This window comes from Nicotiana attenuata, unplaced genomic scaffold (genome assembly GCF_001879085.1).
Source record: "Nicotiana attenuata strain UT unplaced genomic scaffold, NIATTr2, whole genome shotgun sequence".
NCBI lineage: Eukaryota > Viridiplantae > Streptophyta > Magnoliopsida > Solanales > Solanaceae > Nicotiana > Nicotiana attenuata.
Window position 1 is genome coordinate 183751 of NW_017671871.1, and position 25678 is coordinate 209428.

Sequence of the window (25678 nt, forward strand, 5' to 3'; positions counted from 1 at the left end):
TACTAGTCGCCCGTAGCTTGTGACACCAGTATCTGGCACACACAGTAGTAGACATTTATTTTTGGGTTGTATTGTTATTTTGATACATTATGATCTTTACCGGTCTTACCTTTAATTCGAAAAAATCTATTATAATTGTCTTGGGTTAAAGTAAAATGAGAATTTAATCACATTTCCGCATCGGCTGGCCTGACAGTGGTGTCAGGCGCTATCATGACCTATAATGGAAAATGGGTCGTGACAGATATTAAAAAAGAAAAATAGAAGAAATGGTTAATTTTTTTCATGTAGTTAATATCCATTGATTATCTATATTTACCGAGAAAGTGTAAATTTTAAGACTATTTACATACAATCCAAATAACTTAAATATTTGACATGATTAGTGTCCGCGCATCCGCGCGGGTACTAATAGTAGTGAGTATTTAAAACTGAAAGTGAAGGAATACTTTGAATATGGCTGTCCAACGGGATGGGACGGGACGGGACGAAACGAAATTAACGGGACGGGACGGGACCGGACGACATTTAAGCGGGACGGTGGCGGGACGGGACGGGACGGGACAAACGGGACAAAACGGTCGTCCCATCCCGTCCCGCTAACAAACGGGATGGGACGGGACGGGACGGGACAGGTTCGTGGGCCTTAAGTGTATTTTTTTTATATAAAAAATGTCTAGTTTTTTGAAAATTACTATATTTTTAAAGTTTGCAATGACTAGATTTTTGACTTATTTAATAAACTTAAATGTTACTATGTTAAAACGAAAATTAGAAAACTAAGTAAAGAATTATAAAATATTAAAATAAAAGACTTGTAATGAAATATTCTAGTAAATATAAATTTATAATAGAGTTATAATTTATTTAATATAATTTCAAAGTATTAACTATTAAGTAACTAAGACAATTCATAAAAATAATTCAATGCTTAGAGCCTTTTATTTTATTAATGGAACTTTCAAATCTCAAATACAAATATAATTCTTTTGAAGAGCACCTAATCTACGCAGCCACCTTCTAGGAAGAGTTCTGTTTGAACTAGGCCTCTTAGTAGCCAATTACAAATTATCATACTAATATTTGTAAGCTCCTATATAGCTTCTTTGTAACTTATCAATAATATCTCTCGGACATTCTACTGGAATTGGCAATGTTGATTGATGTTCCATGAGCTCCATGCCGTCGTCGCTCCCAGTGGAAAGTATCTCATTGTATTCTTCTTCTTCCCTAGTGGTTAATTTTTCAAAACCAAAATTTCTTCTTTCTGAATTAATCCAATCTCTGAATAATACAGAAATCTCTAGACTGTCCTCCGCTAATGCATGTCTATGATCTCCAATTTGAAATCTTGCCGCGCTAAAAGTACTCGCTGATGCTACTGATGATGCTTGAATAGCCAGGATATCTCGGGCCATAATTGAAAGTGTTGGAAAAGCCTTACCACGCTCCCTCCACCATGACAAAAGTTGTTCCTTGCCTTCTTCGTCTTTAATATTTTTCAATCCTTGATTAAGATAAGAATGAAGTTCATCATCAATAGAGGAATCAAAACCTGTTATATCATCCATATCTTCCCATAAAACTTCTGCTCTAGACATAGAAGTAGAAGGAGCAGTTTCACAACCAATTGTATCCATAGATTTATATTTATCAAACAATGATCTAGCATAAGAATATATGCTAGCTTGGCAGTTTTCGAGCGATGGTTGTTCATTTTCTTGAATTTCTAAATTCTCATAAACTTTACGAACAAGTCCCTTTGCACCTCTTAGTTTTAAAGATGGGTTAAGTAGAGTAGAAATTAAATAAACTTCGGGAATAGGAAAAAAAAATACTTTTTAAATTTTAAAATCATTTCTGTAAAGGCCGGTGCATAAGTTGGATTTGTTTTATACTTACCAAATACAACAGAAATTCCACAAATATACCATAATATTTGTGAAACGGTAGGATAATATATACCAGAAAATTATTTTGTAGCATAATAAAATTTCTCTAAAAATTTAGTAAGCTCTTTGATCTCATCCCAATCAAAATCAACAATTTGATCAGCAGGGTAAGCATTATGCATATTAAATACCTTTTGGATAGGCACCCGATAATCGTAAGCAACTTTAAGCATTTCATAAGTAGAATTCCACCTAGTACAAACATCTTTTGGAACTTTCCTAAATGGAAGGTTAACACTAGCACATTGTTGAGCAAATTCACGAATTCTACTTTGTTTATGAGCACGAAAAATATAGCCACAAGCATGTTGTTTTTACTACAAGCATTAGAAAATAAATTAAGACCATCTTTTACAACCAAGTTAAAAATATGGCATGCACATCTAACATGAAAAATTATTGGATTAATTGGACAAAGTCTAGATTTTAAGCTATTTGCTGCGGTTGTGTTAGCAGAAGCATTATCTAAGGTGATAGTTAAAACTTTATTAATGAGTCCATAAAAATCAAGTATTTGTAGAACTGTAGTTGCAATATATGCTCCAGTGTGTTTTGAATCAACAAATTTATAACCAATAATACGTTTTTGCAAGTTCCAGTGACGATCAACCCAATGACATGTAACAGTTAAATAATCACAACCATTAGGACTACGACCTATGTCAGATGTGATAGATACTTTACAATCTAAGTGAAAAAAATACACAACGAATATACTGAAGATATTCAGTTTGAAATTTAAAAACATCATTTCTAACCGTGGTCTTAGGAAAACTTTGAAAAGCAGGGTTATACGTTTCTTGTATATAATGCACAAAAGCAGGGTGAGAAGGAAAAGTAAAAGGTAAGCCACAGACAACCACCATTTTTGCTAAGTTCTCACGATCTATATCTTTGTTATAGGGGCGTAAAACATGACAAGAAGCAGACCACTAGGAGTGCCAGTACTGATGGTAGGATCTATAATTTTTCCGGCTTCTATGTTAGCTTGTATCCATAAAGATTTGTGAGCACTTCTTAAGTGTCTAATTAAACCCCCCATCCCACCACTTATTGAGTGTGCAAATTGTTGCTTACATTTTTCATAGATAGCACGATGATTGACTTTATCATGTTTAAAAAATTTCCATACAAGTGATATTTTGGGACGTTCAACCTTAGGCTTACCCCTTACAGGGGGTACAGGGGGTAAAGCCCCAGACTGAGATTGACTCTGAGTTGGAGCTTGTGTTGCGGGACTAGTGGGTGTTTCATCTAATTCTTCTTCCTCATTTTCTTCATCCTCATTTTCTTCGTCCTCAAAAAAAAAATATCATTGCCAAATTGTCTTTGTAAAGTTTCATGATCTAATTGTTCTCCGACATGAACATCATAAAATGTGGGGGGTTGGAAAAATGAAGTTTCATCAATATGAGTCATTTCATCAATATCTTTTCTAATTCTAGGTCTATGAGAAGGGTTAGGATTAGGATTACTACTACTTTCACCTTTACTAGTTTTTTTACTACTTTTTTTAAAAATACCAAATACATTTTTAGGTGCCATAATTTAAATACGAAATTAATTTAGAAAAGCTAACACAAAAATTAAACACACAAATGACATACCAAAATATAACACGTAAAGTAAACACAACAATTAAGCACTAAAATGATACGCAAAAATTATATATTAAAATTAGGAGATGGAACGAGTGCACCGTGATTAAAGTTTGGGAAACTTGAAGAAATTGCCTAAAATATTGCTCCAAATACTTGACGAATTAATTTGAAGCTTGAAAGTTGCTCCAAAAAATTTGCCCAAATACTTGAAAGTTATCACCTGATACTTGATAGTAAGAAAATTGAGAGAATAATATAGATAGAATATTAGAATGTAAGAGATTTGAAAGAGAAGATTGATTTTTTGTGGAAAAAAAATAAAGAAGAATGGGGGGGGGGGGTATTTATAGTAGGAAATAGGGCCAAAGTGTAATTTAAAAAACTTAGGGGTTATATTAAAAGTTTGGGGGGGAGGGGGGAGGGGTAGGGGTAGGGGTGTTCCGGGGGGGAGGGGGGCAGGGTTGTTAAAAGCGCTCGCTTCTCGCTTTAAGCGACGAAGCGAGGCGAGGTGAAGGGGTTACGCTTTTCTGGGAAAAGAGCGACTCACATTAGAAAAGCGCTCGCTTTTCTCGCTTAAGCAAGAAGCGACGCTTTAAGAAAAGCAATAAAAAGCTCGCTTAAGCGAGCAGAAGGCTGAAGCTAGGGCTTTTTTAAAAATTTTGGGGAAATAAACATACGCTCCAAAGGCATCTGTTACCAAAACATATGCGACAGACCACTGCTGCTCAGCGAACTCCAGCGTCTTCTTCTCCAGCCCAACGAACGACCACTGCTGCTCCAAAACAGGTAAGTTTCTTCTTCTTCTTCTTCTTCTAGTCTTCTTCTTCTTCTAGTCTTCTTCTTCAGTTCTTCTGTTCTCTTCTTCTTCATGCTCTGTTTTTTGTCTTCTTCTGTTATTCTTCTACTTTTCTGTTTTTCTTTCAATTTTTTCCTCCAGATTAAGCTCTCATATTTTGCCCTAAATGACTTCTTTTTGTTCTGTTATTAAAAGTGTTGTTTATGCTCTGTTTTCTTCTTTTATGCTCTCTTTATGCTCTGTTTCTGTTATTAAAAGTGCTGTTTATGACTTTATGCTCTGTTTTCTGTTTAGGGCAGTGAATTAATTTTTTTTTTGGTTGTTGATTGTAGTAAATTTAATTTGATTATTCAATGGCATCAAGCCAAAAAAGAGATCCAGCTTGGGCGTATGGAGTCGCAGTTGGCAATAATAACTCAAGAGTGCAATGTATCTTTTGTCAAAAAATTTATAACGGTGGAATACATCGTCACAAGAGACACCTAATCGGTGATTTTAGAGATGTCAAAGAATGTCCAAGTGTTCCTGTTACTGTTAAGAAAGAAATGAGAGATTATGTGAGAAAAAAAATGAGTTAAAAAATCCAATGATCCATGGAGCATCTATGATGAATCTTCTTGATAAAGATACTCAAATGGATGAGGATGACGATGAAGTCAATGATATAATGAGGCCACCTCCCTCTAAATCTCAAAGAAAGAATTCAACAAGTGGAAGTGGATCATCCACCGCCGGTAGCAATGTGAAAGGTCCTCTTAATCTATTTTTCTCACAAAAACCAAATGAAAAGAGAAAGGGTGAAGCTGACTTAGAATCTTGTAGGAAGAGTTTGAGGGAGCGTGCGGTAGATGCTTTTGCAAGGTGGATGTATGATGCGGGGCTTCCTTTTAATTGTGTGAATTACACCGATAGTTTTGGAAAATTCATTGAGGCCGTTGGCCAATATGGCCCTTGAATGAAGCCCCCTACCTATCATGAAGTAAGAGTTCCTTGTCTAAAAAAGGAGGTGGAGAAGGCAGACAAGATTGTCGAGGAGCATAAGGCGCAATGGAAAGTTTATGGTTGTTCCATTATGATGGACAAATGGACCGCAAAAAAAATGGTCATTAATGTTTTGGTGAATTCTCCGAGAGGTAGTGTGTTTCTTGAATCTTATGATGCTAGTGACTCCTCAACCGATTCCAATAAAATGTTCAACTTGTTTGAGGAGACAGTATTGAAAGTTGGACCGGAAAATGTGGTTCAAGTTGTTACTGATAACGCAAGTGAGAATAAAAAAGCGGGTGACATGTTGAAAGGAGTTTTCCCAAGTATTTATTGGACTCCTTGTGCTGCACATTGTATCAACTTGATTTGGTGACATTTTCAAGTTAGCCCCATATTCTAAAGGTGAACAAGTGGTTCTTATTTTCTATTTTAAGTTTTTAACCTTCATGTTAAATATTTCATACTTATTAACTATGAAATTTGACTTCCTACAGTTTTTGCTAAGGCGGTCAAGATATATTCTTACATTAGTCAAAGGCCGTTGTTGTTGAACATGATGAGGAGATACACAAAAGAAAGAAATTTGGTGAAACCGGCTAAGACAAGATTCACAACAGCTCTCTTGACCTTGCATAGCTTTTACCTGCAAAAGCAAAATTTGCGAACCATGTTCTTGTCAACCGAATGGAGTGAGAGTAACTATGCAAAGAAAGCTCTTGGGAAAGAAGTTGCGAGATTTGCTATTAGTCCTGCTTTTTGGAATGACACTGTTCAAGCACTTAAAGTTGGTAATCCTTTGGTTACTGTACTTCGTATGGTGGATGGGGAGAAAAAACCACCAATGGGATCATTTATGAAGCCATGGATAGGGCTAAAGAAGCTATTGAGAAAGCATTTGATCATGATAGGAGGAAATATGAGAGAGTGTTTCAAATCATTGATAAAAGATGGGATGATCAGCTTCATCAACCTTTACATGCAGCAGGGCATATTTTGAAACCCGGATTGTTTTACACAAACAATGAGAACAAGACTTTAGATTTAAATATTTGGAAGGGGTATCATGCATGTGTTGCGAAGTTGGTGCCAGATGAAGCGATGCAAGACAAAATAGGGGAAGAGTTTCATGTGTATAGGCAAGCCGATGGAATTCTTGGATTACCTTCGGCTATTAGAGGCAGAACCAAATTGCCACCAGGTGAGCAACTTTTTTCAATTGTTTTCCTCTTTAGAGCTTTAACTTTCAAGTTATTAACTTCTAAAATAATACTTCTACGGTTGAATGGTGGATGCAATTTGGTTATGAAGTTCCAAACTTGCAACAGTTTGCTATCAGAGTTCAAAGCTTAACTTGTAGCTCATCCGGATGCGAGAGAAATTGGAGTGTTTATGAACAGGTGAGAAGCTATATTACATTATTACTAAATTAAAGTTTATCTCAATTGTCCTAAGTACTCCTCTTAGTTACTTTCTACATCTTATTATGCAGATTCATAGTAAGAAGAGGAACATGCTTGAGCTAAAGAAACTCAATGATCTCATGTTCGTAAAATATAATAGAACATTGGCTTGTCGTTACAAAGCTCGCAATATCATTGATCCAATTTTATTGGATAGCATTGATGAAGCAAATGAATGGTTAACCGGAGGCCCCGAAAATCATGAAGAAGAAGAAGTGTGTGAAGGAGAAGGTCTCACTTTTGGTCATGTTGCTATGGCAAGTGGAGTTGAAGAGAATGTTTATGGTTTTAGGGGAAGTACTTTAAGGAGCAAAGAAAGAGTATCTACAAGTACAAGTACATGTACAAGTAGAACCCTAATTAATGAAGCCTCCGATGAAGAAGAAGAAGATGATGACCAATATAATAACTCGAACGTGATGACACTTCAAGAGTTTGGAGATCTGAAGAATAGGATGTTGCTCCTTTTGTGGTTTTGTTTTGCATTTGCTTAAGATATTATGACTTTTGAGGATTGTTCACTATCTAGTTTTAGTATCTATTATGAAATATTTGCTTAATATGTTATTTTTAATGAGTTCTTAGCCATTTATCTATGCCTATTTTTTTTAATTTTTTTATGTGTTAAATTGCGCTTCACAGCAAAAAAGCGCGCGCTTCGCTTCGCACTTCTCGCTTCTGCGAAGCGAGGCCTCGTTGCTTTTTTGCGCTTAACGCATTCCAAAACACTGGGGGGGGAGGGGGGGGGGGTAGGGGCTATTTGGACCGTTGGCAACGGCTATTTTTGCAATTTAAGCCGTTGCCCAACGGCTACTTTTTAAAAAAAAAATAATAATTCAGGCGGGACGGGACGCGGGACGGGACGGGACGAAACGGGACGGGACAAACGTGACAAAATGGCCGTCCCGTCCCATCCCGTGTCCCGTTTAATATTGGCCCATCCCGTTTAACTTGAAGCGGGACGGGACGGGACGGGACGGGACGCGGGACGGGCCGGCCCGGCCCGTCCCGTTGGATACCCATAACTTTGAAGTAGCAATCGTTAAACCATGAATTTCACCATATTCAACGAGAGGTATCAATTTGTGCCCTGCGTATAAAAGAAAGAGAAACTTTCAGAAACCACTATGTTTTAGTGGTTATTAGCTAGTTGTAGCTACCATGCATTTACTATATTACTTCCTATAGCTATATTTTCAGATTTTTTAGAGTGTATTCGATGTATTTAAGCTACTGTATTCATGAATACAGTAGCATTTCTAGGCGTGAAACAGGGGATTACAGCTAGACAAATTTTTGTATTCGAGTGTATTCGACTGTATTCATGGCGTGAAAGATGGGATTACAGCTGGACAGACTATCGTATTCAACTGTATTGACGTCGTAAAACAGGGAATTACACTGTTTTTAAACGAAAAGAGAATCAATTAACATAATAGATTCCTAATATAACTCAACAAACTCAATTATAACACACAAATTTTGTATTTTCAGTTATAAAAAAGATTCTCAACCAAAAAACACCCCAAAAACATAGCAATCTTCAGAAAATTATATAATACATCTGAATACATAAATTATATTAATTAAAAAAATATATGAATACAATCATGGAATACAACGAGAAAGTGAATACAATGAAATACATGAATACAGCGAGATACATTGAAATATAATGAAAAAAAAAGACAATGAATACAATAAAATAAATGGAACTACAGCGAGATACATTGAAATATATTAACAGAAAATTCAAGTTGCTCAGCCCCAAACTCCGTCGTCTTTGTTCAAGAACAACCCTAATGTCATCTCGTCGATAGAAGATTTCGAACCTCTAGAATAAAAGAAGATTTTGCAGCAATTTCCCAAACTTTCTCCCACCACCTCCGCGGCGTCGCTTCTTTTCTCTCTCCGCCATCTCCAACTCAGTCGTCGGAGCAAGTTCCGTCTTCTTTTTTTTTTTTAAAGAATTTTTTCTTTAACTCCGTTGATTAAAACTGAGTATAAAGAATGTATTAACACTTGCTAAAACTTGCAGAAAACTAAACTATGAGAAAGTGTAAAACATCCGAAGTGTAAATGCCGCATAATATTTTGGGGAATATAGGATAGGGGATAAAAGAAAAAGAAAAACAAAATCTAAGAGAATCATAGTCTTCTGTGGAGAGATGGGGGAAATCAGACGTTGTATGCGAGCTCCATGGTAACCTGCTTCTCAATGCACACCGTAGTTCGTTTTTGCCACGGATGAGAACAAATGCTTTGATGGGTCACTGTATTTGAAGGGATAAACAACTGGGTTTGAGCAATCTTGGAATAAAGAGGAAGAATTTGTGAAATTGGGCTGTTACGAAGAGGAAATTGAGGTTATATTCATGGAGAAAAACTGCCGTTTTGAGAGAGAGGGTGGAGAAAAATCTGAAAGAATGAGAGAGAAAAATAATACAAAGCGTATTTTATGGCTTAAGGGTAGGAGGGGACCATAAATAGATATTTGGCTATAAAAATTAAAAGGTAGCTATGGAATATAATTTTTTAAAAGAATATTTATTTAGAATAAATAAGGTATTAACCTTTGCTACAACAGGTAAAAATTCCTAAAAGAAATTCTAACAGGAAGCGCTTCGTCTCTAATAAGCCTTATACGAACGGATTAGCCCGGGCCCAATATAGGCACCAAAGGTAAAAATATGTTGTAAAGCTGGATTGCTGGTTTGATGACATTAGAAACTCAAGAGTCTCACCGTATGTCACTGAGAGTTCATGAGTTCTTTTCAGACCCCATATCTCTCCGCTCCTGTCTCCTTAACTCTTTCTTTATTATGCTGCAAAAATATTGCTCTCGTTCAATTTTATCATAAACCTTTAACCTTAACGAGATATTGGATTTCTTCATTTTACTTAATTATTTTCACTATCAATTCTTAACGTTTCTGGTTTGCCTAACTGTCCAAGTTTTGTTATTTCTTTCGATTGCGCCTTGTAAAATGTCAGTACGTGTAACGACCCGGCCGGTAGTTTTTGGAATTTACGCCCCGATCCCCTATTAACTGCTTTCCCCAAGTTTATTTCTGCTATTTTGATCTGCCGGGACGTTCGATTTTGAGTTTCGGAGAGTTTTAGGACACTTAGTCCCTAAATGAGAGCTTAAGTGTTGGAAAACTGACCATAGTCAGAACAGTGTGAAGACGGCCCCGGAACGGAAATCCGATGATTCCGTTAGCTTCGTTAGGTGATTTCCGGGTTGGGAGCGTGTTCGGAATGTGTTTTGGAGGTCCGTAGCTAATTTAGGCTTGAAATGCCGAAAGTTGGAATTTTGAAGTTTCCGGTCCGATAGTGAGATTTTGATCCGAGGGTCGGAATGGAATTCCGGAAGCTGCAGTAGCTCCGTCATGTCATTTGGGATGTGTGTGCAAAATTTCAGGTAATTCGGACGTGTTTTGGTTAGGTTTTTGATCGAAAGCGTATTTTGAGGAAATTTGAAGTTCTTAGGCTTAAATCCTTGATTAATTCGAGTTTCCGACGTTGTTTTAGGTGGTTTAAGGATGAGTACAAGTTTGAATGATGTTATCGGATGTGTCCGTAGGTTTGGTGTAGGTCCCGGAGGCCCCGGGTGTGTTTCGGATGCTCAACGGGGCATTTTGGAGTTGTTTTAAATTGCAGAAATCTGAGTCCAGCAGTTGCAGACTTTTCTTCTTCGCGATCGCGGCCCCTTTCTCACGATCGCGTAGTGTAATCTTGGAGGAGGACCAGTTTCTTCTTCGCGTTCGCGTTCAATTCCCCCGCGTTCGCGAAGCCCTATCATTTCCTCCTTCGCGTTCGCAGCCAGCCCTCGCGTTCGCGTAGTGTTATTTAACGCTGAGGGCTGTACCTATTTTTCTTCATCGCGTTCGCATGCCATGTCTCGCGTTCGCGTAGCTTTGCCAGTCCAAGTCTTCGCGTTCGCGTACTGTTCCTCGCGTTCGCGTAGAGCAATTTAGCAGCCTTCATTTTCCTTCTTCGCGAACGAGTGACTTCCTCCGCGTTCGCGATGCATTAATCACCTGGGCAGTTATAAACATTTCAAAACCGAGGGTTTAGCCATTTTTGCCAAAACTCAAGCTTGAGAGCTCGGATTTGAGCGAGATTTCGAGGGATTTTCAGGGGCAACGATTGGGTAACGATTCTAAACTCCTTTTTATTTGTAACCCAATAATCTAAGCATAAATTCCTCTTTTAATTTCGGATTTTGAATGAAAAATTGATAAAACTTCATAGACCGAATTATTGAGTTTTGAGTGGGTGTTTGACCTCCGATTTGAGATATTTGTATATGGTTGGACTCGTGAGAGTACGAGGGTTCTGAAAATGTTAATTTCATCCGATTCCGAGACGTTGGCCTGAGGGGCATTTTGGTCATTTTACCTAATTTCGCGTCTTAGCTTTGAATTAAACCATAGAATCAGTTGCTTCAGATGTTATTTACGATATGTAATTAAATTGAATAGATTTGGGCCATTTGGAGTCGGATACTCGTGGCAAACGTGTGGTTTCGAGTTAATTTTGGAGCTGGTTCGAGGTAAGTGACTTGTCTAACCTTGTGTGGAGGACTTTTTCCCTTAGGATTGATATTGTGGTAATTGAAATGCCTCGTGCAAGAGGTGACGAGCGCGCACCTGTGCAAATTGTTGAAAATCCAGTTTTCTTTAAAAATAGCCTTGAATTGTGTTCCTCCTTCCCTTGTTTACACTGTTTGGGTATTAAACCTGCTATAGCTTAGAGAAGCATGTCTACTTGACTAAATTGCTTTACCTGTCTTAAGTGCCTTAATTGTACTACGTGAACCATGTTAGGTTAGGATTACCTGCTTCACTTTGATATGAAATTGATTGGGTTGAATTTTGTTGTTGCTGTGTATTTACTTTGGGACTACGGAACGGTATTCCGGGAGATCCCCCTGCACTTTATTTTGGGACTACGGGACGGTATCCCGGGAGCTCCCCTGTATGTTTACTTTGGGACTACGGAATTGCATTCCGGGAGATCCCCCTGCACTTTATGAGTTGGACTATTGGACTGCACCCGGGAGATCTAGTGGACATGATATTTATATTTGGGGACTACAGGACGGTATCCTGGGAGATCCTTGGTTGTTATCTCGGAGTTGAGTTATGTTCTATTACCGTGTTTTACTTACCTTTGTAATAGTTGTTCCTGTCCTTTATATCTTGTGTTATTTAATTACACTGTCATTTCACATTGTTAAACCTGTATCTTATTTAACCTCAGTAGGGCCCTGACCTTCCTCGTCACTACCCAACCGATGTTAGGCTTGGCACTTACTGAGTACCGCTGTGGTGTAATCATGCCCTTTCTGCGCATATTTTTCATGTGCAGATCTAGGCACTTCCGCACAGACTTACCATCCTTTAGGCAGGGAGAGCTTTTGGAGACTTCGAGGTACATCTGCCGCGTTCGTAGACTGAAGAGTCCCCATCTTTAGTCTATCTTGTAGTATTAGCCCTTCTATCATACTGTTGATGTAGACATTCCGGAGTTAGAGCATTTTTACTATATTTCTCTCAGCTTGTGTTCCCGTGAGTTTCCGGGTTTTGGGATAGTATTGTAGAAGTTTGAGATATTGTGCTGTATGTGCCGAGTGGCATTTTACATTTCTTTTCCATCTTGTTAAATCTTGGTTTTATGTTATAACTTCCGCAAGGTTACGATTATTTTTCCGCATTGTTAGGATTACCTAGTTGTAGAGACTAGGCGCCATCACGACATGTTCACGGTGGGTGAACTGGGGTCGTGACAAGTTGGTATCAGAGCTCTAGGTTCATAGGAGTCACGGAACACAGGCCAGTTTATTAGAGTCTCGCTGATCGGTACGAAGACGTCTGTACTTATCTACGAGAGGCTATATAACTGTTACGAAAAATTCCACTTCATTTGATTTCCTTGTCGTGCGAGATTCTTGATATCACAACTAAACTTCTATCTTTCTATTCTCTCACAGATGGTGAGGACACGCGCTACCCGAGAGGACCAGGCACCCGCGCCCCCTACTACCGCCGTCAGAGGCTAGGGCCGGGGTAGAGGCCGAGGACGCGTTCGTGGTGCAGCCAGAGCACCCGCGCGAGCTGCTGCCGAGGTACTACCAGCAGTACCAGCCGGAGTCCAGACACCCGATACGTCTGCCACTACTACTCCAGCACTCCAGGAGACTTTGGCACAGTTTATGAGTGTGTACACCACTTTGGCTCAGGCAGGGTTGCTTCCCCTTGCTGCAACCACATCCCAGGCCGGGGGAGGAGTACAGACTCCCGCCGTCCGCACTCCTGAGCAGCGAGTGCATGTTGAGCAGGTCCCAGAGGTTATACTTGCGCCGCCTGTAGTACCAGTTCAGCCCGAGGATAGGGCAGCGGCTTCAGAGGATGAGAAGCGGACACTTGAGAGGTTCAAGAAATATGATCCTCCGGTATTCAGTGGGTTAGCATTAGAGGATGCCTTGGGATTTCTGGAGGAGTGCTACCGTATTCTCCGCACTATGGGAATATCAGGATCCAGTGGGGTTTCCTTCACCACTTTCCAGCTTCGAGGAGCCGCTTATCAGTGGTGGCGTGCTTATGAGTTAGACAGTCCGGATGAGGCAGCTTCCTGACTTGGGCTCAATTTTCAGAGATGTTCACGAGGGAGTATGTCCCCCAGAGTGTTAGGGACGCCTGGCACGCGGTGTTTGAGCATTTGCGCCAGGGTACTATGACTGTCTTGGAGTATGCTGTCCGTTACATTGACTTGGCTAGACATGCACCAGCCTTAGTTTCTACAGTTCGCGAGAAGGTTCACCGGTTCATTGAGGGGCTTATTCCTAGCATCAGATCTAGCATGGCTCGTGAGTTAGAGATGGATATATCTTATTAGCAGGTGGTGAGCATTGCCAGGAGGATTGAGGGTATGCATGCTAGGGACAGAGAGGAGAGGGAGGCCAAGAGGTCTCGTGAGTCGGGCCATTATTCTGGTGCCCGTGCCCCAGCTGCAGGTCGTCATGGTAGGGGTCATATAGGCCGCCCCATTCATTCAGCTCTTCCAGCAGCCAGTGGTGTTCCAGCTCCACCTAGGCCTCAGCAGCCTTATTATGCACCTCCTGCACGGGGTGCTTCCAATGGTCAGTCCAGCAGATCTGGCCCGAGCCAGTCACAGCCGCCACGTCTTCCCAGAGCTTGTTTTGAGTGTGGTGACACACGCCACATGGTGAGAGATTTCCCCAGACTCAGGAGGGGTGCACCTTCGCAGACCCCTCAGCCACAGCAGGCCTCACAGAGCTCTCAGGCTATGGTTCCAGCACCAGATGCCACTCCACCGGCCCAGCCAACCAGAGGTGGAGGTCGGGGAGGTAGAGGTCGCCCTCGAGGGGGAGGCCAGGTCAGATATTCATGCCCTTCCAGGCCATACTGAGGCCGATGCCTCATATTCTGTCATCACAGGTACTATCTTGGTTTGTCACAGAGATGCATCAGTTTTATTCGATCCAGGCTTCACTTACACTTATGTGTCTTCTTATTTTGCTCTGCTTCTGGGGGTACCTCGGGATTCTTTGAGTTCCCCAGTTTATGTTTCTACTCCTGTGGGAGATTCTCTTGTTGTGGACCGCGTTTACCGGTCATGTTTGGTTATTCTTGGTGGTTTTGAGACTAGAGCTGACTTATTATTGCTCAATATGGTTGATTTTGATATTATTTTGGGCATGGATTGGTTGTCGCCCCATTATGCTATTCTTGATTGTCACGCCAAAACCGTTGACGCTGGCCATGCCAGGTGTACCGCGTATTGAGTGGAGGGGTGCCTTAGGTCACACTTCTAGTAGAGTTATTTCTTTCCTTAAGGCTCAGTGTATGGTTGAGAAAGGTTGTGATGCGTACTTAGCTTATGTGAGAGATGCCAGTATGGATACTCCATCTGTTGATTCATTCCCAGTAATACGGATTTCCCTGATGTGTTTCCAGCTGATCTTCCGGGCATGCCACCTGATAGGGATATTGATTTTGGCATTGATCTGTTGCCGGGCACTTAACCCTTCTCTATCCCTCCGTACCGTATGGCTCCTCCTGAGTTAAAGGAGCAATTGCAGGAATTACTTAATAAGGGTTTTATTCGGCCCAGTGAATCGCCTTGGGGTGCTCCTGTGTTATTTGTGAAGAAGAAGGATGGTTCTATGCGCATGTGTATTGATTACCGCCAGTTGAACAAGGTTACAGTGAAGAACCGTTATCCTTTACCTCGTATTGATGATCTGTTTGACCAGCTTCAAGGCGCACGGGTGTTTTCTAAGATTGATTTGCGCTTAGGTTACCATCAGTTGAAGATTCGGGAGCCAGATATCCTGAAGACTGCCTTCCGAACTCGGTATGGTCATTACGAGTTCCTTGTTATGTCTTTTGGGCTGACCAATGCCCCAGCAGCCTTCATGCATCTGATGTAGAGTGTATTCCGGCCATATCTTGACTCTTTTATCATTGTCTTTATTGATGATATTCTGGTGTATTCCCGGAGTCTAGAAGATCACGAGCAGCACCTGAGGACAGTGCTTCAGACTCTGAGGGAAAAGAGATTATATCCAAAGTATTCAAAATGTGAGTTTTGGTTGGATTCCGTGGCATTTCTGGGTCACGTGGTATCGAGTGAGGGCATTCGGGTGGATCCGAAGAAGGTAGAGGCAGTGCAGAGTTGGCCCAGACCATCTTCGGCTACAGAGATTCGCAGTTTTCTTGGCTTGGCAGGCTATTACCGTCGATTTGTGGAGGGGTTTTCATCGATTGCAGCCCCTATGACTAGATTGACCCAGAAGGGTGCTCCATTTCAGTGGACAGAGGAGTGTGAGGCGAGCTTTCAGAATCTCAAGACGGCCCTGACTACAGCCCTAGTTTTGATATTGCCTACCGGTTCGGGGTCTTATACTGTCTATTGTGATGCCTCGAGAGTTGGCCTTGGAGCGGTATTGATGCAGGACGGTAGGGTGATTGCCTACACGTCCAGATAGTTGAAGATACATGAGAAGAATTATCCTGTCCATGATCATGAGTTAGCTGCCATTGTTCATGCCTTGAAGATTTGGCGTCATTACTTGTACGGTGTGCCTTGTGAGATATATACTGATCACCAGAGTTTGCAGCATCTGTTCAAGCAGAAGGACCTTAATTTACGTCAGAGGAGATGGTTAGAGTTGCAGAAGGATTATGATATCACTATCTTGTATCACCCGGGCAAGGCCAATGTGGTGGCTGATGCTTTGAGCCGCCGGGCAGAGAGTTTAGGGAGTTTGGCTTATTTACCAGCAGCAGAGAGGCCTATGGCGATGGATGTTCAGGCCCTAGCCAGCCAGTTTGTGAGATTGGATCCTTCGGAGCCTAGCCGAGTTCTAGCTTGTGTGGTTTCTCGGTCTTCCTTGTTCGATCATATCAGGGAGCGGCATTATGATGATCCTCATTTGCTTGTCCTCAAGGACAAAGTGTTGCATGGCGATGCTCGAGATGTGACCATTGGTGATGACGGAGTATTGAGGATGCAGGGTCGAGTTTGTCTACCCAATGTCGATGGACTTCGGGAATTGATTCTAGAGGAGGCCCACAGTTCGCGTGATTCCATTCATCCGGGTGCCGCGAAGATGTATCAGGATTTGAGGCAGCACTACTGGTGGAGGCGGATGGAGAAGGATATAGTTGGGTTTGTAGCTCGGTGCCTTAATTGTCAGCAGGTGAGGTATGAGCACCAGAGACCGGGTGGATTGCTTCAGCAGATAGAGATCCCAGAGTGGAAGTGGGAGCGGATCACCATGGACTTCGTATCTGGACTCCCACGGACTTTGAAGAAGTTCGATGCCATTTGGGTTATTGTGGATCGGCTGACCAAGTCCGCGCATTTTATCCCTGTGTGTACTACCTATCCGGGAGATTGTCCGTCTGCATGGCATTCCCGTTTCCATTATTTCAGACAGAGGTACTCAGTTTACATCGCGGTTCTGGAGAGCCGTACAGCAGGAGTTGGGTACTCGGGTGGAGTTGAGCACAGCATTTCACCCTCAGACGGACGGGCAGTCCGAGCGTACTATTCAGATCCTTGAGGACATGCTCCGTGCGTGGGTGATTGAGTTTGGAGGTTCTTGGGATCAGTTCTTGCCATTAGCAGAGTTTGCCTACAACAACAGCTATCAGTCCAGCATTCAGATGGCACCGTACGAGGCCTTATATGGTAGGTGATGTAGATCTCCGGTGGGTTGGTTCAAGCCGGGCCAGATTACTGGGCACAGATTTGGTTCAGGATGCCTTGGAGAGAGTCAAGGTGATACAGGATAGACTCCGTACAGCCCAGTCGAGACAGAAGAGTTACGCGGATCGGAAGGTTCGTGATGTTTCCTACATGGTCGGAGAGCGGGTTCTGCTTCGGGTTTCGCCTATGAAAGGCGTTATGAGATTTGGGATAAAAGGGAAGTTGAGTCCGGGGTTTATTGGCCCTTTTGAGATATTGAGGCGAGTTGGGGAGGTTGCCTATGAGCTTGCCTTACCTCCCAACCTGGCAGGGGTTCATCCGGTATTTCATGTTTCGATGCTCCGGAGGTATCACGGTGATCCGTCGCACGTGTTGGATTTCAGCTCAGTTCAATTGGAGAAGGATCTATCTTATGTTGAGGAGCCAGTGGCAATATTGGACAGGCAGGTCAGGAAGCTGAGGTCAAAGAATATTACGTCCGTGAAGGTTCAGTGGCAGGGTCAGCCGGTCGAGGAGGCGACCTGGGAGACCGAGAAGGATATGCGCAGCTAGTACCCTCATCTTTTCACTACTTCAGGTATGTCTTTGTGCTCGTTCGAGGACGAACGAATGTTTAAGTGTGGGAGGATGTAACGACCCGGCCGGTCGTTTTTGGAATTTACGCCCCGATCCCCTATTAAGTGCTTTCCCCAAGTTTATTTCTGCTATTTTGTTCTGCCGGGATGTTTGGTTTTGAGTTTCGGAGAGTTTTGGGACACTTAGTCCCTAATGAGAGCTTAAGTGTTGGAAAACTGACCATAGTCAGAACAGTGTGAAGACGGCCCCGGAACGAAAATCCGATGGTTCCATTAGCTTCGTTAGGTGATTTCGGGGTTGGGAGCGTGTTCGGAATGTGTTTTGGAGGTCCGTAGCTAATTTAGGCTTGAAATGCCGAAAGTTGGAATTTTGAAGTTTCCGGTCCGATAGTGAGATTTTGATCCGAGGGTCGGAATGGAATTCCGGAAGCTGCAGTAGCTCCGTCATGTCATTTGGGATGTGTGTGCAAAATTTCAGGTCATTCGGACGTGTTTTGGTTAGGTTTTTGATCGAAAGCGTATTTTGAGGAAATTTGAAGTTCTTAGGCGTAAATCCTTGATTAATTCGAGTTTCCGACGTTGTTTTAGGTGGCTTAAGGATTGGTACAAGTTTGAATGATATTATGGGATATGTCCGTAGGTTTGGTTGAGGTCCCGGAGGCCCCGGGTGTGTTTCGGATGCTCAACGGGGCATTTTGGAGTTGTTTTAAATTGCAGAAATCTGAGTCCAGCAGTTGCAGACTTTTCTTCTTCAAGATCGCGGCCCCTTTCTCGCGATCGCATAGTGTAATATTGGAGGAGGACAAGTTTCTTCTTCGCGTTCGCGTTCAATTCCCCCGCGTTCGCGAAGCCCTGTCATTTCCTCCTTCGCGTTTGCAACCAGCCCTCGAGTTCGCGTAGTCTTATTTAACGCTGAGGGCTGTACCTATTTTTCTTCATCGCGTTCGCATGCCATGTCTTGCGTTCGCGTAGCTTTGCCAGTCCAAGCCTTCGCGTTCGCGTACTATTCCTCGCGTTCGCGTAGAGCAATTTAGCAGCCTTCATTTTCCTTCTTCACGAACGCGTGACTTCCTCCGCGTTCGCGATGCATTAATCACCTGGGCACACCGAGAGTTTAGCCATTTTTGCCACTCAAGCTTGAGAGCTCGGATTTGAGCGAGATTTCGAGGGATTTTCAGGGGCAAAGATTGGGTAACGATTCTAAACTCCTTTTTACTTGTAACCCACTAATCTAAGCATAAATTCCTCTTTTAATTTCGGATTTTGAATGAAAAATTAATAAAACTTCATAGACCGAATTATTGAGTTTTGAGTGGGTGTTTGACCTCCAATTTGAGAGATTTTTATATGGTTGGACTCGTGAGAGTACGAGGGTTCTGAAAATGTTAATTTCATCCGATTCCGAGACGTTGGCCTGAGGGATGTTTTGGTTATTTTACCTAATTTCGTGTCTTAGCTTTGAATTAAATCGTAGAATCAGTTGCTTGAGATGTTATTTACGATATGTAATTGAATTGACTAGATTTGGGACATTTGGAGTCGGATACTCGTGGCAAACGTGTGGTTTCGAGTTGATTTTGGAGCCGGTTCGAGGTAAGTGGCTTGTCTAACCTTGTGTGGGGGACTTTTTCCCTTAGGATTGATATTGTGGTAATTGAAATGCCTCGTGCGTGAGGTGACGAGCGCGCACTTGTGCTAATTATTGGAAATCCAGTTTGTCTTTAAAAATAGCCTTGAATTGTGTTCCTCCTTCCCTTGTTTACACTGTTTGGGTATTAAACCTGCTATAGCTTAGAGAAGCATGTCTACTTGACTAAATTGCTTTACCTGTCTTAACTGCCTTAATTGTACTACGTGAACCATGTTAGGTTAGGATTACCTGCTTCACTTTGATATGAAATTGATTGGGTTTGAATTTTGTTGTTGCTGTGTATTTACTTTGGGACTACGGAACGGTATTCCGGGAGATCCCCTTGCACTTTATTTTGGGACTACGGGACGGTATCCCGGGAGCTCCCCTGTATGTTTACTTTGGGACTACGGAATTGCATTCCGGGAGATCCCCCTGCACTTTATGAGTTGGACTACGGGACTGCACCCGGGAGATCCACTGGACATGATATTTATATTTGGGGACTACAGGACGGTATCCTGGGAGATCCCTGGTTGTTATCTCAGAGTTGAGTTATGTTATATTACTATGTTTTACTTACCTTTGTAATAGTTGTTTCTGTCCTTTATATCTTGTGTTATTTAATTACACTGTCATTTCACACTGTTAAACCTGTATCTTATTTAACCTTAGTAGGGCCCTGACCTTCCTCGTCACTACCCAACCGAGGTTAGGCTTGGCACTTACTGAGTACCGCTGTGGTGTACTCATGCCCTTTCTGCGCATGTTTTTCATGTGTAGATCCAGGTACTTCTGCACAGACTTACCATCCTTGAGGCAGGGAGAGCTTTTGGAGACTTCGAGGTACATCTGCCGCGTTCGCAGACCGAAGAGTCCCCATCTTTATTCTATCTTGTAGTATTAGCCCTTCTATCATACTGTTGATGTAGACATTCCAGAGTTAGAGCATTTTTGCTATATTTCTCTCAGCTTGTGTTCCCGTGAGTTTCCGGGTTTTGGGATAGTATTGTAGAAGTTTGAGATATTGTACTGTATGTGCCGAGTGGCATTTTACATTTCTTTTCCGTTTTGTTAAAACTTGGTTTTAAATTATAACTTCTGCAAGGTTTCGATTGTTTTTCCGCATTGTTAGGCTTACCTAGTTGTAGAGACTATGCGCCATCACGGCATGTTCACGGTGGGTGAACTGGGGTCGTGACAGTACGTTTGTAACACAAAGAAAAGCATTGATGAACATAGGGGCATTAGCACCCTTTACTAAGCACAGGAAAACTATACTAAGCTGACACCAAATGTAATTAATACAAAATAAATATTAACTTGACGTAAAGCCACCATAGCACCAGTGGCGGATGTAGCCTATTAGAGCTATGAGTTCAATTGAATCCAGTATTTTCATATGAAATACAAATATATTTGTGAAAAACATTAAACTTTCAACAAATATCAGCTTCTAAACTCATAATTTTGATGGTTAAACCCATCAAACTAAAATTCAGGATCCGCCCCTGCGTAGTACTTATGTAAAATTCTTATATGTGCACTGAGTAAAAGTTCCCAAGTATCTCATATCAGCAACATTTGTAGACCTGTCAATATGACCCGGGCCGGGTTAGCCCAGCCCGGCCCAGGTTAGGCTTTAGCAATTGACGGGTTGAGCTGGGTGTCACGACCTAAACCGATGGGCCACGAGGGCACCCCGTACCTTACTTAATCGAGTACCAATATAACATATCTTTCTTATTGTACTGCTATTGGTAACTGGGTCAACAAGGCCGCAACTCATAATGTATAGCTATAAGTGGGAAAATACTGTATCAATGAATCATTTTCCTTAAAACATGAATACATATGAGCCGTCAAGGCCTCTGACACACGGTACAAAATGAACCTCTGTCTACAAAGCCTCTAGGTGTATTAGACATCAAATGGGACAGGGTACCGACTTACCCATAAGTCTGTAGCAAAATCCTCACAGATGACTCATAGACTCGGCTGCACTCCGAATGAGGTGGAGTCTTATTGATCCTTCACTGAATGCTAACCTCGTCTACTATGAGGGCTCGTCAAACTAATTGTCTATACATGCAGGCATGAATGCATCGTCCCCAACAAAAGGATGTCGGTACGAATAATGTACCAAGTATGTAAGGCACATAAATAAGTGTATAAAAGACATGGAAGAAATATGGAGTAAATGACTCAACCTGTAAGTCTGGATAACTCTGTAAATCATGAAATACTTATAGTGTCATGCATATGCGTATGAATGTCACATCGTACATAGGTACATGTGTTCATAACATTATCAAGCCTCTGAGGGCATCCCATCATATCATCTCGGCCACTGTGGGCAAAATCATCAACGTATACCAACTGATCAGGTGGTGATGCGTATATAACGCCGTAACCTTTTTACATATCACACACACACGCGCGCGCGCGCGCGCGCGCGCGCGCACACACACACACACACACACACACACACACATATATATATATATATATGGTCATGGGTGAATGTAAATGAATGCAATGCATGAGAAGTACGTCAATAAAATCTCTCAGAATGTCATAAGACCATTATGCCTTTGACTAATATCATGAAATAAACTTTATCAACTTATGTATTTTCTTAGACCCATGAACAGACGATAGAATAATATGACATATGGGGAATCAAGAATATAAGCATCTCTATCATTTATATGAATAGAGTCATTTATGAAAGTTGTGCATTTGCTCGTTTTGTTTGTATCGTATGGATCATACCATAAGGAAAGAAGGAATAGCCTTAACATACCTGAGCCGATTATCTTGACAATCTTTCCAACACAGGTCAATTGCGATAACATATAACGGCGGATCGAAGTAGGGGAAAATCCGTATGATATGCTTGAGAAAGACTGTACCGTGCTCTCTTAGAATTGCAAATCCCATTACTATTACGCAGTATAACTTCGTGTGAAGTTTTGTGACTTTCATGCGTTACTTTGCAATTTTAAGCGTCTCTATTTGTGATTTAGAGATGACCATCGTTATCTTTGTAACATAACATTCCTTGATGAGGTAAAAGACCACTTATATTTGTGGGTTTGTGGGCCCTACTTACATAATGACTAAGCCACACAAAAATCATCTAACTTTGCCACTTTGCAACATAATTTATGAGTCACTAATTATAATGTTTGGCTGCCACGTTGGGGGAGGATTTAGACTCATCCAAATTTTGTGATTAATAGCTAATCTCTTGATTAACTTGTTAATCTCCTATCAACCAATACTTAACCAATTACCCACATAATTAAGAATTATCTCAAATTACTCAAAATACGACTCACTTTTAACACACCTTACTATCATGGTCATGTGGTACATTGTATGGCATTAGTCCATAAATGCGGAGTATTATAGTTTGGACCGTATTTTATCTCAAACTTCGACGAAATCCTTTTCTTTCGATTTGCTTACCCTCTCACCTTCACGAATTTATTCATCACTTGTTTGAAATAGCATAATACTTATGTTTCACAATAATCTATTCCTTGAGCTGGGGTCAATTATCTTATGACAATTTCAACGTACAATACTACAGGGTGTAACATCGTCGTAATATAATACTGTGGAACGTAACATCATCGTAATATAATACTGCAGAACGTAACATTGACGTAATATTGTGGGGCATAACACTGGGCTAGCCCACCATCTTGATGGGCCTTATAATGGTCAGCCACCCCAGCCTTATGTGGGTCGCGGGCCCCCATGGCCCGGACCATCACTTTTTAAAATATAATTTTATATTTTTTCTTTAAGTTCGAACCCGAAAAAAGATAAATATTTATAAATTAAAAATATCTTATTAGAAATTTTTTGAAAAACTTAATAAATTTTTATGTTTTTCCAATATATCATAATAAATACTAAAAAAGTAAAAGACAAGACTATATTTCATTCACTAAAAGTCAAAACTCAAAACAAACTATTCATGACAACGTCCATGACGCTTATGGGATATCCAACACATCATCTTCATCAAACACATTTGAATCCGCTTGTGACAAGATTGTCTTAACATCTTTACTTTCATCTACGTCTACAATTCATATGCAATATTAATTAGTTAAATATTAAGAATAATTAAAGTTTAAAACTAATAATATTTAAATTTACATAAAAAAAATATTTCCAATTTGAGTTTGGGAAAAGCTGTGCAGCCCATTCGAGTAGTAACAAGTGTTTGGACTTTCATGAAGGATGCAACTTCTGTACTTTGTAAGAACACGCCTACCAATGCTAAATGTTGATTCCGATGCTACAGTGTTGTCACACCTTCTTTTTTACACACCCCGAGGGTGTATATAAGGGAGTTTTTCCACTTTAAGTGACATTATTCGAAATGGAATTATTTATTCAATTAAGAGTCGCCACTTGGGATAGTTTATTTGGTGTCCCAAGTCACCGGTTTATTTTGAAAACCAAATTGAGAAAAATTTTGACTTTCCTTTTGAAGTCTGCGAACCAGAAATTCTGAATAAGGAATTCTGTTAACCTAGGAGAAGGTGTTAGGCATTCTCGGGTTCCGTGGTTCTAGAACGGTCACTTAAACTATTATAATTGGTCTATTATCTGATTTTAATACATGTTTTAGCCGATGGTACATTTTTAACTTATTAGCCGCTTTTAATTAATTTTAGGAAGATTCAACGTTATTTAAAACACGTCTTGAACCATGTCACATGAAATGCACCCGCGGTCCACGACACATTTTATCTAACGCCGTTGAGACTTGGATTTGGGTCACATGAAACGCACACCCGAGTTTAGGAAATTAATTTTTTAAAATAGTGCGCCTAAAGCAACTACGCACTTTCAAGTTTGCGAGGGCAATCGAAATTCAACTAATTGGCACACCTCGATTTCTAAAGGGTTAAAATTAATTAAGTGAGGGCCATGCGTTTGAGATTTTATTTGGCACGGCACACCTCGATTCCAATTTTTAAAGGAAACTCAAACTACGCTTTTGAGGGCCATAAACTATATCTTACTTAATATGGCACGCCCCAAATCTATTTAATGGAATCTAATTAATTAAACACTAATGGAATTTGAATTCTTATTTCGAGCGAATGGTTCAATCCAAACTCGTTCATTTACAAGACTGATATTAAAACAAACAAGCGTTTAATTAATGGGAGGGCCTAAACTAAAACAGGCCCAGTAACTATGTGGAGCACCCGTATCAAAGTTGAAGAGAAACAAACGGGCTCGAATCACAGGCCCAAAAAAAGCTGTAAATACAAGCCCCCCCTCGTTTCAGAATGGATTCAGAATCTAGGCCCCAAGGCAAAACGAATCTTTTAAGATGATGCAAGGCCAAGACAGGACTCGAGATCGAGTCCCTGTAGCTCACAAAAGGGGCGCTTGAACATCAGGTCTAACAAAGGGTCTGATTGATTTTCCATGATGCATGACTGTATAAGGATCATATTTAAATCAGTCCTCAGGTAATTCAACAAGGCAATTGTGCGAGATTTCAAATCTAATTAAACCTCTTTTCAATACATATAATGGCAAATCAAAACTCATGAGCTTGTTAAGTACACAGTTCTGAATTTAAGCTCAAACATGCTTATAAAAGACTAGGAGCAATTTTGCACAGGGCTAGACCCTTTAAGTAATCTACCAGACCATTTTTCTCATTCAAAATGACTATAAGCTAACTACTAACTTCGAAGCCATTCAATTAACAATTCATAAAGTAAAGTACTACATGGTTCTGCAAATAGGAGAATACAACACTAGATAAACTCCAACATGAATTAAGTGAGGGCCATGCGTTTGAGATTTTATTTGGCACGGCACACCTCGATTCCAATTTTTAAAGGAAACTCAAACTACGCTTTTGAGGGCCATAAACCGAATACAAGCCCCCCCCCCATTTCAGAATGGATTCAGAATCTAGGCCCCAAGGCAAAACAAATCTTTTAAGATAATGCAAGGCCAAGACAGGACTCTAGATCGAGTCCCTGCAGCTCACAAAAGGGGCGCTTGAACATCAGGTCTAACAAAGGGTCTGATTGATTTTCCATGATGCATGACTGTATAAGGATCATATTTAAATCAGTCCTCAGCTAACTTAACAAGGCAAATGTGCGAGATTTCAAATATAATTAAACCTCTTTTCAATACATATAATGGCAAATCAAAACTCATGAGCTTGTTAAGTACACAGTTCTGAATTTAAGCTCAAACATGCTTATAAATGACCAGGAGCAATTCTGTATAGGGTTAGACCCTTTAAGTAATCCACCAGACCATTTTTCTCATTCAAAATGACTATAAGCTAACTACTAACTTGGAAGCCATTCAATTAACAATTCACGAAGTAAAGTACTACATGATTTTCCAAATAGCATAATACAACAC

General features: G+C 40.9%; 1 protein-coding gene across 1 annotated transcript; it reads left to right on the forward strand.

Moving 5' to 3' along the window:
• Positions 1-5448: 5448 nt before the first annotated feature.
• LOC109210648 lies at positions 5449-7290 on the forward strand. The gene is made up of 5 exons (XM_019374104.1): positions 5449-5614; positions 5831-6124; positions 6166-6534; positions 6645-6733; positions 6826-7290. The coding sequence occupies exons 1-5, from the start codon at positions 5449-5451 to the stop codon at positions 7288-7290; spliced, it is 1383 nt and encodes a 460-aa protein (XP_019229649.1).
• Positions 7291-25678: the final 18388 nt, after the last annotated feature.

Bases quoted from the DNA above. Each gene is read 5' to 3' on its own strand.
- LOC109210648 (XM_019374104.1), top strand. From the start codon at position 5,449: ATGGTCATTAATGTTTTGGTGAATTCTCCGAGAGGTAGTGTGTTTCTT. The intron at 5,615-5,830 runs GTGAGAATAAAA...GACTTCCTACAG, and splicing joins AGTTGTTACTGATAACGCAA to TTTTTGCTAAGGCGGTCAAG. The intron at 6,125-6,165 runs GTAATCCTTTGG...GTGGATGGGGAG, and splicing joins TGTTCAAGCACTTAAAGTTG to AAAAAACCACCAATGGGATC.